At 42.7% G+C, this 15,530-nt stretch overlaps 1 protein-coding gene across 3 annotated transcripts in view; it reads left to right on the top strand.

Moving 5' to 3' along the window:
* The window catches only part of CMBL (carboxymethylenebutenolidase homolog), a 540,414-nt gene that overhangs the window by 285,100 nt on the left and 239,784 nt on the right, over window positions 1-15,530 (top strand). For all 3 annotated transcript variants that reach the window (XR_014962064.1, XM_085606773.1, XM_085606772.1), the window contains one exon: window positions 14,812-14,954. Coding sequence is in view for 2 of the 3 variants with exons in the window: in XM_085606773.1 (XP_085462899.1) it covers window positions 14,812-14,954 (143 nt within the window). In the remaining variant the exon portion in view is untranslated. The remainder of the gene's footprint in view (window positions 1-14,811; window positions 14,955-15,530) is intronic.

Raw genomic sequence — 15,530 nt, 5'->3', positions numbered from 1 at the left:
ATACTGATTTCTGTCACCTAGCATGGGTCTGTCCCAAGCTCCTTTCATATTGGGAAGATGTTATAACGATTATGCGCCTAATGGTTGAGCTGCCTTTGGAATGTGCCCCTCAGTTATATCTCCTCGGCCTTATTGCTGATGTCAAGGCCTCCTGTAGGCGTTTTGTGGCTATTGCGCTGCTGGTGGCCAAGCGGAGGGTCTCTATGTGTCGGGAAAGCAGGTTGGCCCCTACTCCCAAGCTGTGGCTGCAGGATTTGACATATTGTAGAGATCAATTAGTATGTTATGCTGAAGAACTGCCTGCCCCATCACGGCCACGTGACATTTGGTCACCCCTCACGAATTACTTACTGTCAGTGCCCACCATTTAGTCTCCTGCTCTGCTGGATGTCATGATGGACTGCATTGTTATTTGACTGTGATGCCCTGTGCCCCTTCTTGGTGCTCCTCTCCCTTCTGGTCAGCCAGCTATGTCCCTCTCTGATTGTCCATGTCCTCCTGATCTGCTCCCCATGGATTTTTGTTGGTCTTATTTTATCCGCATCGTGTCCTGTATAGATGCCTGCCTTTTTACTGTGCAATGTATATCATTGTAATGGTTGTAAGTTTTTCTTTATAGAGAAATGCCAATAAATAAAAAAATGTAAGACAAACTTAAGTTAAACTTAAGTTTAATTTAAGACAAAATCCTAATTTAAGACAAAATCCTAATTTAGGACAAAATCCTAATTTAGGACAAAATCCTAATTTAGGACAAAATCCTGATTTAAGACAAAATCCAAATTTAGGACAAAATCCTAATTTAAGACAAAATCCAAATTTAAGACAAAATCCTAATTTAAGACAAAATCCTAATTTAAGGCTACTAAATGCCTTCTGTGAATACCAAAAGTAGTAAGTTTAGGATTTTGTCGTAAGTTAGTTCTGTGAATCGGGCCCTAACTCATTGCTCGAGCAATCTGTGAAAAACATTGATGCAGGATTTCCATGTTCTACATATAAACCTGCCTGTTTGTTCAAGTAAGATTAACACATTTTTTGCTCTGTGTATCAGTTAATTCGTTCTCACTCTCCCAAGTTCAGGGCGGATCCTAGAATGTATCTTCCTGACAAGGTTCTGCGAACTGATAGTACTTATAATTAGGGCAGCAGTTCCTTGTAGTTAGTGCAATTCGATCCCCTGACAAGGTTTTTCAGGTGTGGTAAATGTTTCCTTTACAGTAGAAATGTTGTAGTCCATTGAGGAGACTAGAACATTCCCTAGCTCTGTGTAGAATATTATATTCTGACACCTTTCATAAATCAGCAACACAATTAATGGACCCATACAGCTGGATGACTTTGGAAAACATGATAGTACATGTTGGAAGCACATGGTAGCCTTTTATTGTGATAAATGATCCCCAGTTAGATGGTAACATCCTCCGCGCTACCACGGCATACCGGTCACAAATGAGTTTTTGGAAGACTCTCCCGCTGGCGATCTCTGGAAGGATTGCCCTTGTAAAAAGGGTGGCCCTTCCTCGTCTTCTTTACTACTTTATCACCTTACCTCTTATCATCTCTCCCTCTTTCTTCAGGCAGTGGGAAAGGAAGGTGAGGGATTTCATATGGGGCACGTCGCGTCACAGAGTATCCATGGGGAAACTCTGCTGCCTTAGGTGGTCTGGCAGTCCCTAACTTTGAACATTATTATCGGGCATCCCAACTGCAGAGGGTTGCCAGATGGATGTTATGTCGATACCTCCTAGACACAGCTTCACTGCAACCCCCGCTGTCCCAGAGCTCTCTGTTACGGATCTTCCATCCTTGCTCTAAACTCAAACCCCCTGACGTGCTCCTGCTCAACGTAGCATACTGATGCTTCTGAAGATGTCTTTTTATCACTAGGGCCACTATTCCATACGCCCCTGCCATCCCACTACGGGGAACTCCGCGGGGAGACATTTACACCTCGACAGCTGAGCTACAACATTGGGCCTCGGAGGGTATTGTGGACATAGGCGGCTTCTTTCAGGATGGCTCCCTTATCCCCTATCTGGAACTCATATCGGAAGGGGTCTATGCCCTGGGCAGTTCCTACTACATTGAGCACTTATTGCTTCCCTGGCGTCTACATGGGGGACCCTTGAGCAAGAACCACCCATGCACTACACACTACAAAACCTTCATGTGATGGGGACAGGGCGACACCTGGTACGTTGGTTCACATCTTCCATTAGACAGCACACAGAAACCGATCTCACCCGGCTTAGGCAACACTGGGAGGAGGGTCTGGGCAGGGCTTTCACAGATAAAGAATGGACCACTGTTCGGGGCAGCCCCACATACATCCCGCGCAACCAACGGTTTAAACAGATACAATTCTTTGTTTTGCACCGAGCTTAGCTCACTCCCGCCCAAATCAACAGGTATTTCCGTCGAAATGACGCGACCTGCCCCCGTTGCCAACACATAGACGCTGACATTCTACATATGTTATGGTCTTGCCTTATCCTGCATGATTACTGGTCCCACGTATCAAGTATCCTGGCGGCTTGTACCTCTCGGGTGATCCACCCCCGTTGGGAGTTCCACCTCCTGCATCTATTCAGCAGAAACAAGAAACATAAGGCCACCACTAGATTTTTAGACCTGGGGCTAATAACAGCGAAGCGTCTCATAACCAAGAGATGGAAGTCCCCTCTCTCGCCCCCACAATTGCTTGGCGATGATCTCTACTCAATTGTGCAAGGGTGGAGGGGATGACACTCCAAAGGGAAGATCTCCTTGGCCTACGCAATCCTCCCATAGCGCATTAGTGGGATGCTATGGTACTGAAGCTCCAGGAGATGGTCACTGGCGCAGGGGGTTCGTGCGAGCTGAAGGAGGCTGGCGCTCAAGGCTCGTCTCTGGCCTTCACATAGACTGAAGAGCGCTGGTTTCCAAGCGTCTTGAACCCTGTCCGTGTCACTGGGTTTGGTAAACTCTAGTCCTCTTCTACCACCCCCACCCCCACCCCCCCACACCCCGGGTTCTACCAAGCGCAGAAACAGGTCACAGGCGGCTCCTCCCACCCTCATTATCTTATGTTGTCCTCATTATGTTGTACCCTATGTCCACGGTTGACGCATAACGCACCATGTTCTAGCTGTGTTCATATACTCTGACGATGCTGTCTTTGGGTCTAGATACCCCCTTCTATCAATCAATCAATCAATCAGGACGTCTCAAGGCGCTGGGGAGAGGGGCTGCTGCTACTGCTCGAACATCCAGGTCTTGAGTAGCCTCCTGAAGGTAAGTAGGTCTTCGGTCTGCCGTAGGAGGATGGGGAGGGTGTCCCAGGACTTGGCGGCGAGGTAGGAGAATGATCTGCCGCCGGTGGTCACTCTCCGGATGAGGGGGACGGTGGCAAGGGCGAGGTCGGCGGAGCGTAGCTGGCGGTTCGGGGTGTAGAATGTGAGTCGTTTGTTGAGGTATGCTGGTCCGGTGTTGTGGAGTGCTTTGTGTGCGTGGGTGAGGAGCTTGAAGGTGATCCTCTTGTTGACGGGAAGCCTGTGCAGGTCTCTCAGGTGGGGTGTGATGTGGCTGTGGCGAGGGATGTCGAGGATCTGGCGTGCAGAGGCGTTCTGTATGCGTTGCAGTTGTTTCAGCAGTTTGGCCGGGGCTCCCGCATAGAGGGCGTTTCCGTAGTCCAGCCTGCTGCTGACGAGAGCCTGGGTGACCGTTCTTCTAGTGTCGGTGGGGATCCACCTGTAGATCTTTCGGAGCATGCGGAGGGTGTTGAAACAGGAGGATGAGATGGCGTTGACTTGCTTGGTCATGGAGAGCGTTGAATCGAGGATGAATCCCAGGTTGCGTGCGTGGTCGGTGGGTGTTGGTGCTGCTCCCAGGGCGGTCGGCCACCAGGAGTTGTCCCAGGCAGAGGGGGTGGAGCCGAGGATGAGGACCTCCGTCTTGTCCAAGTTCAGCTTTAGGCGGCTGTTCTTCATCCATTGGGCGAAGGCTTTCATTCCTTCGTGGAGGTTGGTTTTGGCGGTGAGAGGGTCCTTGGTGAGCGAGAGGATCAGTTGTGTGTCGTCGGCGTAAGAGATGATGTAGAGCACAGGTCTTCAAACTGTGGGGCGCGCCCCCCTGGGGGGGCGTGGAGGGGATCCCAGGGGGGCGCAAAGGCCTCTGAAAGCACATGTAAATGAAGACGCCTGGAAGTGCAGCGATGTTTATTTGCTGCATTTCCAGGCTGTCTTCGTTTACTCTGAAGCCCTCAAGAGTGCTGTGGGGCCAGAGGTCAGTGTGTTTGCTGCTGGGGGCTCCCTGGGCAGTGTCTGGAGTCTTATTAAGACTCCAGCACGCCAAAGTTTTTCACAGGTCTTTAAAGACCATTTGCATACCTTTGGAAACTGGTTACGGAGGCTTTGTTTTTTTTCTTTTTCCGGTACCCCCTGGGCCCTGACTCTGCCTATTCCTTACATTTGGATCACTGACATAATATCGACTACAAAAATATAGACTTACAAAAATATCGATGCCAAAATATAGAATACCAAAATATCGAATCCCTATCTCCAAACAGGAAAGTACAAAAATATAGAATCCAAAATATCGTTGTAAATAATATAGTTAGTCAAAATATCGAATTTTTAAAATGTTTTAAAAGTAATGTAAAATTAATGAAATAATACATATAATTAACTGACACATACTTAAAAATACTTAAATAACATTAAAATTAATAAATAATTAATGTAAGTAAAATAAAAAAAATTAATACATATATATTAACGTAATATTAATTAAAAATATTCAATATTTTCTGCGTAGGATAGCGGGCGGGTAAAATGTACTATTACCACTCCAGTAAATGCAATAGTAGGGAAAGCGTTGGATAGCGGGAGGGTAAAAATTACTATTCCCACTCCAGAGAATGCAACAGTAGGGAAAGCGTTGGATAGCGGGAGAGTAAAAATTACTATTCCCACTCCAGAGAGTGCAACAGTAGGGAAAGCGTTGGATAGCGGGAGTGTCAAATTTACTATTCCCACTCCAGTGAGTGCAACAGTAGGGAAAGCGTTGGATAGCGGTAGGGTAAAAATTACTATTCCCACTCCAGAGAATGCAACAGTAGGGAAAGCATTGGAAAGCGTAGGGATAAAAATTACTATTCCCACTCCAGAGAGTGCAACAGTAGGGAAAGCGTTGGATAGCGGGAGGGTAAAATGTACTATTCCCACTCCAGTGAGTGCAACAGTAGAGAAAGCGTTGGATAGCGTAGGGGTAAAAATTACTATTCCCACTCCAGAGAGTGCAACAGCAGGGAAAGCATTGGATAGCGTAGGGGTAAAAATTACTATTCCCACTCTAGAGAGTGCAACAGTAGGGAAAGCGTTGGATAGCGGGAGGGTCAAATTTACTATTCCCACTCCAGTGAGTGCAACAGTAGGGAAAGCGTTGCATAGCGGGAGGGTAAAAATTACTATTCCCACTCCAGAGAATGCAACAGTAGGGAAAGCGTTGGATAGCGCGAGGGAAAAAATTACTATTCCCACTCCAGAGAGTGCAATAATAGGGAAAGCATTGGATAGCGTAGGGGTAAAAATTACTATTCCCACTCCAGAGAGTGCAACAGTAGGAAAAGTGTTGGATAGCGGGAGAGTAAAATTTACTATTCCCACTCCAGTGAGTGCAACAGTAGGGAAAGCGTTGGATAGCGTAGGGGTAAAAATTACTATTCCCACTCCAGTGAGTGCAACAGTAGGGAAAGCATTGGATAGCATAGGGGTACAAATTACTATTCCCACTCCAGAGAGTGCAACAGTAGGGAAAGCGTTGGATAGCGGAAGGGTAAAAATTACTATTCCCACTCCAAAGAGTGCAACAGTAGGGAAAGCATTGGATAGAGTAGGGCTAAAAATTACTAATCACACTCCAGAGAGTGCAACAGTAGGGAAAGCGTTGGATAGCGTAGGGATAAAAATTACTATTCCCACTCCAGAGAGTGCAACAGTAGGGAAAGCGTTGGATAGCGGGAGTGCAAAATTTACTATTCCCACTCCAGTGATTACAACAGTAGAGAAAACGTCAAATGGCGTAGGGGTAAAAATTACTATTCCCACTCCAAAGAGTGCAACAGTAGGGAAAGCGTTGGATAGCGTAGGGATAAAAATTACTATTCCCACTCCAGAGAGTGCAACAGTAGGGAAAGCGTTGGATAGCGGGAGGGTAAAATTTACTATTCCCATTCCAGTGAGTGCAACAGTAGGGAAAGCGTTAGATAGCGTAGGAGTAAAAATTACTATTCCCACTCCAGAGAGTGCAACAGTAGGGAAAGCGTTGGATAGCGTAGGGGTAAAAATTACTATTCCCACTCCAGAGAGTGCAACAGTAGGGAAAGCATTGGATAGCGTAGGGATAAAAATTACTATTCCCACTCCAGAGAGTGCAACAGTAGAGAAAGCGTTGGATAGCGGGAGGGTCAAATTTACTATTCCCACTCCAGTGAGTGCAACAGTAGGGAAAGTGTTGGATAGCGTAGGGATACAAATTACTATTCTCACTCCAGTGAGTGCAACAGTAGGGAAAGCATTGGATAGCATAGGGGTAAAAATTACTATTCCCACTCCAGAGAGTGCAACAGTAGGGAAAGCGTTGGATAGCGGAAGGGTAAAAATTACTATTCTCACTCCAAAGAGTGCAACAGTAGAGAAAGCATTGGATAGAGTAGGGCTAAAAATTACTAATCACACTCCAGAGAGTGCAACAGTAGGGAAAGCGTTGGATAGCGTAGGGATAAAAATTACTATTCCCACTCCAGAGAGTGCAACAGTAGGGAAAGCGTTGGATAGCGGGAGTGCAAAATTTACTATTCCCACTCCAGTGATTACAACAGTAGAGAAAACGTCAAATGGCGTAGGGGTAAAAATTACTATTCCCACTCCAAAGAGTGCAACAGTAGGGAAAGCGTTGGATAGCGTAGGGATAAAAATTACTATTCCCACTCCAGAGAGTGCAACAGTAGGGAAAGCGTTGGATAGCGGGAGGGTAAAATTTACTATTCCCATTCCAGTGAGTGCAACAGTAGGGAAAGCGTTGGATAGCGTAGGGGTAAAAATTACTATTCCCACTCCAGAGAGTGCAACAGTAGGGAAAGCATTGGATAGCGTAGGGATAAAAATTACTATTCCCACTCCAGAGAGTGCAACAGTAGGGAAAGCGTTGGATAGCGTAGGGGTAAAAATTACTATTCCCACTCCAGAGAGTGCAACAGTAGGGAAAGCATTGGATAGCATAGGGATAAAAATTACTATTCCCACTCCAGAGAGTGCAACAGTAGAGAAAGAGTTGGATAGCGGGAGGGTCAAATTTACTATTCCCACTCCAGTGAGTGCAACAGTAGGGAAAGCGTTGGATAGCGGTAGGGTAAAAATTACTATTCCCACTCCAGAGAATGCAACAGTAGGGAAAGCGTTGGATAGCGGGAGGGTAAAAATTACTATTCCCACTCCAGAGAGTGCAATAATAGGGAAAGCATTGGATAGCGTAGGGGTAAAAATTACTATTCCCACTCAAGTAAGTGCAATAGTAGGGAAAATAATAAATTAAAACATTTTTTAAAATGAATTAATTATTAATACCAAAACAAGTATTACAATTAATTACCAATCACACAAGATTTAATAATTGATTATTTATAAATACCAATACATTTTTGTTTAATTAATTACCTATTAATAATTAATTAACAACCAATTGTTTTTCAATAACACACATTAATAAATGCAAATAATACCAATTAATAATTAATTAATAAAATATTGATTAACGATATACACAAATTATTTAAATAATTAATTTTTTACAATTATATTACTTCCCACCATATTCCCCTATAAACACACTACCCGCTACAAATATTAAATGAATACAATTACCATAATTATCAATTAAACAATTAATACAAATTAATTACCAATTAATACAAATTATTTACCAATTAATAATTGATCAACAACCAATTAATTTTCAATACCAATTAATAATTAACTAATAACAATTAAATTACTTCCCACCCTATTCCCCTATAAACCCACAACCCACTACAGAAGTTAAACGCAAAATTAAATTAAAAATAATGAATAATTCCTATAAATTATTATTTAATGTACTATAATTAAATTACTTCCCACCTACTCCCCTATAAACCCACAACCCGCTACGGAATTAAATTACACAAAAATAGAATAACATAAAATTCATTACTTTAAAAATATTCGAACATACATTCCAATATTAATACATACTTTTAACACATATACTAACACTTAAAACACTATAAAAAAATTCGATATTTTTATCAACTATATTATGACTGTCGATATTACTTACTTCTATATTATTGAAATCGATATTTCTTACCTGATTTTCGATATTCTTCACCACTATATTTTGGCAATTCGATATTCTGTCCATTCTATATTAAAAACTCGATATTCTGTCCACTCGATATTTTTTTTTCGATATTATGTCTATTTACCCTTACATTTGTATTGTAAATTTACTGCTGTAGTGTGAAAATGCATTTCATGAAAAGGAATATAAAAAAGGGTTGCCAATATAAAAAATGACATCCATGTATGTTTAAAGAGCCTGCAAAGACCTTGCTTTGACACTAAATAGGGTCTTAAATAAAAAACTATGTATTCATTTGTAATTTGACTTTGTCTGTTCCTTTTATTTTCAGTCATGAAACATTCAGGCACACCTAGAACACATTTAAAAGTGCTTTATATTACCTTTTCAACGTACACACAGATAAGTGCTGAAAATAGGGCTTTAGGTGACTGTTTATTTTTGTACTGTCTGCAACATCAAAATAATGAGCTGGCAACCCTAATCATAAGACTGGAAGTTTGTTGCAGGATCTGCACATTATTTATTTCCTTCACACTCGATTCCCTGAGGAATTCCATAATAGCGATAGTTTAATTTATATCTGAAACCCTACGCCCCGTCAATAACATGCTGATTAACTTCAAGTGTCTGGGAATTCACCCTGCATTCAGACAACTCACTCCTCATTCTCACCCTTCACTTTCACGCTCACCCTGCACTCACAGCGCATAGTTATGGTTTTTCCTCATTTGCCACATAATGCATCGTCTGCTGCATAATTTGCAGATTAAAAAATGCAGCAACACATGTTACCTCACAGTGGAAGGCCCTTTCTAAAGCTTGACTGGTCACCCTTCTGTTGCTTATTGCTATATGTGGGTGTTAATGTGGTACTTATGAGGGGCAGTAAAGGCCAGGACAATGTTAACAAGTGTAAAAATAGCAAAATAGTGCAGTAATGCTATCACAAAATATGCAGAATAATTTGCCTTTGCTTGCTGCAGAATTTAGACAACCATGCTGCATAATTTGGCCTTCTCCTGCCGTATAATTCCAATGGCCCTGTTTATAGTGCTTTGAGGTTCCAGTCTGTGGCAGAAAGCACTGTGAATCTGTAAGTCATTATTTTAAAACAGTATTTGCATACTCTAAGCTAGGCTGCTGCAAAATGATGCAGTGATTGAGATAAAACAAGTTCTTACAAAACATACTTTTTAGTTATAAGTAATCAAACTGTGTCTAATGCAGACATTTTTGTAAGTGTCTCCACTATTCCAGATCCCAGCTGATAACTCCTTTACATTACATCTTAAAAAGAATAGATCTTTGCCACCATAAAGCTTTAAGCAGATCCACTGGAATTATTCAGCAGAAGAGGACAACATTATGGGGCAGGTTTGACTAAATTATGCAGCAAGAAAAGGTAAATTATGCGGCACAATGCGCCACATTTTGTGGTTAGCATTATTTCATTATTTTGTCATTTTAACTCACGGTAACGCTGTCAGCAGAAATATTTCACCTCATTAGTACCAGTGTAGCACCCAAATACAGCAGTAAGCAACTACAAGAGTAACTTTTGTTCCGTTTGAGCTAGAATCAAGATTTTTTGTTGTTGTAATCTGCAAGATTATGTAGCAAATGCAGTACACTGATAAATATGTGGAAAACACTGCTGCAGAAACTTATAATTCCATGGTTTCTTTTTTAATTTCTGCACTACCACTCACACTTCGATTTCAGGCAGAGGCATCTCAAAGTCAGTATTAACCATTCAGGGGCAGTTTTTTTGTGAAAGCTGAGTCCATAAGGTGGTAGGTAGAAGGCCAGCAGGGTTGCGTTCGTATGCAGAGCCCTAATCCTCTTGATCCCGGGGCCTCACAGTAATGGTCTAGGATACAGAAGAAAGATGCGAGAGTCATAGATATTGTCAAAGAGAAGGCCCAGAATAGGGAGCACTGTATGCGGACTGATTTTTATGTTTACAAATGGCCAGAGACCACTTCTTCAGAGAGATACCCCAAAGAAGGGGACAATATAAGTGTTTTTTTTTTTTTAAAGGGACATTCATTAGTGAAGCTGGTACTGCTGCCAAGTATGTGAGTGGCCACTGCTGGTTATCATAAAGGAGCAGATGCAGCAGGACTGGGGCCCAGGGATTTGGGGGGCCCACTGCATCACAAATAGGACAGTCTTTAAAAAAAGGGGCATCAGAGCTTATTGTCCTTTCAAGCATTAGGACAGAGGTGATGATCCATCATGGAGGGGAAGAGGTGGCAAAGGAGATAGCCTGCTACTCAGGACTGCAGTTATTATTAGTGCAGCAGGTATAGTTGCATTGGGGTCAAAGAGTGTGAGGGGCTCACAACACCCCAAATTTGGGGAGCAGTTTGTTTGGGATATCTGTTTTTGTTTGATGCATTTGCTATTTTATAAGTCTCATATGTGGTGCAATTCATAAGCTATAGAAAAAGTATTCCTGAAGCCATCTCATAAGCCCCGCTCCCTGCACGCAGCCATGTCCCTCCCGCTCCCCCAATCCTTGTCATAAAGTTTTGGAGGGAGGCCCGACCTCAAAACATTTTTCTTTGGGGGGGCTCAGAGTAAAAGAGTTTGAAGACCTCTGATGTAGAGGTTGTACAGTCTGGCGACGTGGGCGAGCGGGTCCATGTAGATGTTGAACAATGTCAGGCTGAGGGAGAATCCTTGGGGTACGCCGCAGATGATCTTAGTGGCTTTGGATCGGAAGGAGGGGAGGCAGATGCACTGCGTTCTGCCGGAGAGGAAGGAGGTGGTCCAGTCCAGTGCTTTCCCTCGGATTCCTGCGTCGTGGAGGCGGGTGCGTAGGGTGCGGTGGCAGACTGTGTCGAAAGCGGCTGATAGGTCCAGGAGGATGAGGGCCGCGGTCTCGCCGTTGTCCAGCAGGGCCCTGATGTCATCGGTGGCGGCGATGAGGGCAGTTTCAGTGCTGTAGTTGCTGCGGAACCCGGACTGCGATGGCTCCAGGACGTTGTTCTCCTCGAGGTAGCGGGTCAGCTGTTTGTTGACAGTTTTCTCGAGGACCTTCGCCGGGTGCTTTGGGTTTCTTGAGCAGGGCGTTGATCTTGGCGTACTTCCAGCTCTCCAGACACGGGCATGATAATTGAAAGCATATGGCTGTCTGTGGTGCGCGTGCGCGCACCATTGGCGGCTGTCTCTGCTTCCAAAAGCGATTGTTTTCGGTTCCGCGATCGCTTTACTTGTGGCTTTGCTTTCAGTTTTACGTTCACTTTACTTGTGGCTTTGCGGCTGCAATACAGTGTGTTGCTTAATTGGGAGGAATGCGTGGCTAATCTTTACGCGGTTGCAAGGTAAAATAATTGAAGGCGGTTACAAGGCAAAGTAAATGAAAATGCGTAGCAAATATTTACTTCGTTACAAGGTAAAATAAATGAAGGCGGTTACAAGGTAAAAAAAATGAAAAATGCGCTGCAAATATTTACGCGGTTGCAAGGTAAACAATGCGTGCCTAATAATTGCACTATACTTCTCTTTTTCTAATGTCGCGTCAGGCTTACTGAAGTAATTGACTGTATCTGCTTAGCTACAAAACAAGGACTTGTTGGGGCTATGTCATACTTTCTGACTGGACTGAAAACGTGTGATTTTGGATAGAGTTCTTTCTCTTTCCGTTACCCGATTCCCTTAATCTAAAATGGCGCTTGCTTACAAATAGAGTTATAGACATATAGACAAAAATACACAGAGCTAGACCTAGGTACAGGAAAACAGACGTACACACATATAGAAAAGGAGATTAACAAGCAAAGAGATATACAGAAACAGAGGCACATACACAAAGCTAGAAACTGAGACAGATAGACAAAGAGGAACAGAGGCAGAGATAAAGACAGAATCTTATAAACACTAAAAGGCACTTATAGAGTTTGATTCATACACGCAAATACAGTGTACACATAGTTAGACACATATAGCGGAGCATGATGGGCACAGAGGAGCATATACAAAGATAGAGACACACAGATAGACTGAGAGAGAGACAGAAATGCACAAACTAAGAGAAAGATGAATACACTATGAGAGAAGAAACAGACAGTAAAACAAATACATCTTGTGGCTTTGCTTTCAGTTTTGCGATCACTTTACTTGTGGCTTTGCAGCTGCAATACAGTTTGTTGCTTAATTGGGAGGAATGCGTGGCTAATGTTTACGCGGTTACAAGGTAAAATCGCGGTTACAAGGCAAAGTAAATGAAAATGCGCTGCAAATATTTACTTCGTTACAAGGTAAAATAAATGAAGGCGGTTACAAGGTAAAATAAAATGCACTGCAAATATTTACGCGGTTACAAGGTAAACAATGCGTGCCTAATAATTACACTATACTTCTCTTTTTCTAATGTCGCGTCAGGCTTACTGAAATAATTGACTGTATCTGCTTAGCTACAAAACAAGGACTCGTTGTGGCTAAGTCATACTTTCTGACTGGACTGAAAACGTGTGATTTTGGATAGAGTTCTTTCTCTTTCCATTACCCGATTCCCTTAAGTTGTGTGTGGTTGTGTGTGTGTGTGTGGTTGTGTGGGTGGCTCTGTGTGTGTGGTTGTGTGTGTGCTTGTGTGTGTGCTTGTGGTTGTGTGTGTGTGCTTGTGGTTGTGTGTGTGGTTGTGTGTGTGGTTATGTGAGAGTGTGGTTTGGTGGTTGGGTGTAGTTGTGTGTGTGGTGTGTGTGTGTTGTTTGTGGTTGTGTGTGGTTGTGTGTGGTTGTGTGTAGTTGTGTGTGTGGTTGTGTGTGTGTTGTGTTTGTGGTTGTGTGTGGTTGTGTTTGTAGTTGTGTGTGTGTGGTTGTGTATGGTGGGTGTGGTTGTCGTTGTGTGTGTGGTTGTGGCTGTGTGTGTGGTGTGTGTGTGGTTGTGTGGTTGTGTGTGCATGGTTGTGTGTGTGTGCGTGGTTGTGTGTGTGTTGTGTTTATGGTTGTGTGTGTGGTTGTGTGTGTGATTGTGTGTGTGTGGTTGTGTGTGTGGTTGAGTGTGTGTGGTTGTATGTGTGGTTGTATGTGTGGTTGTGTGTGTGGTTGTGGTGGTTATGTGTGTGGTTGTGGTGGTTGTGGTGGTTGTGTGTGTGTGGTTGTGTGTGGTTGTGTGTGTGGTTGTGGTTGTGTGTGTGGTTGTCGTGTGTGGTTGTGGGTGTGTGTGTGTGTTGTGTGTGTGGTTGTGTGTGTGTGTGTGGTTGTGTGTGTGTGTGGTTGTGTGTGTGGTGGTTGTGTGTGTGGTTCTGGGTGTGGTTGTGTGTGTGGCTGTGTGGTTGGGTGTGGTTGTGTGATTACACATCACATAATTACACTGTATTCAATACAACATAAATACACTCCACATACCACTCAGTACTACATAATTATACGTCACATAATTACTCTCTACTTAATGCAAGATAAATACACTCCACACTATACCACTCTGTGCCCCATAATAACACAACACATAATTACACTGTACTCAATGCAACATAAATACACACCTTTCACTCAAGTTAGTGCTATATAAAAAAACACCAAAAAAAACAATTGCAACAGGTCTCACATTACTGAATCTTTGAGCTGCTATTGGTGTTGCATTATTATTAGCAATGCCAACAGCTCAAACTTTAATAATGCGAGACCTATTGCATTGAAAATGCTTGTTTATCTTGAATTCACAACATAGATTTTATTTGACTAGGTTTCGCTTGGGCACTGTACATTTTTGGGTGGGATTTCCAACTCAAGGTTGAGGAATGAAAAACCTTCCTCCATGGCTTTGTGATAATATTTCAAAGCCATCTACATTGCACTTTTTACTTTTCTGTGCACTTTATAAAACCCTGAGAACAATTTTCTTACTCCCCCTCTTTAGATTACATAGCCCTTGCTCATATCAAGTAGGTTTTAGATTTTTACTTTTTTCTTGAATCTTCTGAAATCTATTATGCCGTAGTTAACTTTAAAAGAGGGGCCTTTTCTGTTAGGATGCGCTATGGTTTAGTGCCGTTCCTTGAACATTGAGGAAATCGTTGTCTTACAGATGTAATATTTGAATTATATATGCAATTTCGCTGATAACATCTTGTACTAATGCACTTTAATTCAACTGTTTTCTTCCTTTTTATAAAACCTTAACCTCAATCTATTATTGCCCCTTCTGAGATTGAATAACTTGCTGTTAACACGAAAACAGTATCCAGTTTTATACTGTTCCAAGTTCCTTTAAATTTGTTAAGCTATTGTGAGCACTAAGAAGAGGGTCACTCTCTGCTAGGATAACATATTCTTACCTATTGTTTATGGGATGACGATAATATTGCTGATTCACTGATGTATTTTCTTATGTATGATGCATGCAACTTTGTACTTTGCTGTGTGCTTTTATGATTTTATATAAATTGATTAACATTTACTGTGTTTGTTGCAGAGAAGCAAATGCTACTTTAAGGTATTTAAAGGAGCACTGTGATGCAAAGAGGTTTGCTGTAGTTGGGTTCTGCTGGGGTGGAGTCGTCACACATCACCTGACGCTGACACACCCTGAAATAAAGGCAGGAGTGTCTGTCTATGGTAAGCCTGAAGGATTTATGCATTTACTCCTCTCTTCCATACCTTATGTGGCTGAAGGGGGTTTTCGACTGAATTATGCAAATGTGGCATGCCAATGTCTTGAGTACAAATTTGACACGAAAGGTTATGTAGCGTAAAGAAAATCAAAACTGCATACTGTAGGAACAATGGCTAGAGAAGAAAATGTCTCATCTGCAAAGTTTGCAAATTTCCTGAATATTGTCAGCGTAATGAAAACATTTCTCCGGCATTGTAACAGTTCACTTGATGATGCACTTTTCATTGAATGTTTGGTCAGATAATGTAAATGTGGAAAGTGTAGATGAAATTACTATTACATCCTAGCCTTTTCCCATTTACAGGTTTGTGGGTACTTGTCACCTTGCTGCAGGGTTGGAAACCTCTTTAAAAAGTTGTTAGATCGAAGTTTTCATGTTCATACTGGACACACATGAATCACGCATCTGTTGCCCTTGGCTCACCCTCTTCTCATTCCACCCTCGCCTTGTCCCTTTTTGCCAGTGGCAGTGTAGGTTGGAATGCACTCTCTCAAGGACAGCCCTTTTTTATCGCAGG

The sequence above is a fragment of the Triturus cristatus genome, chromosome 5_2, assembly GCF_964204655.1.
Source record: "Triturus cristatus chromosome 5_2, aTriCri1.1, whole genome shotgun sequence".
Classification (NCBI taxonomy): Eukaryota; Metazoa; Chordata; class Amphibia; order Caudata; family Salamandridae; genus Triturus; species Triturus cristatus.
Note: the sequence above shows the minus strand (reverse complement) of the source record. Positions and strands in the feature narration are given on the sequence as shown.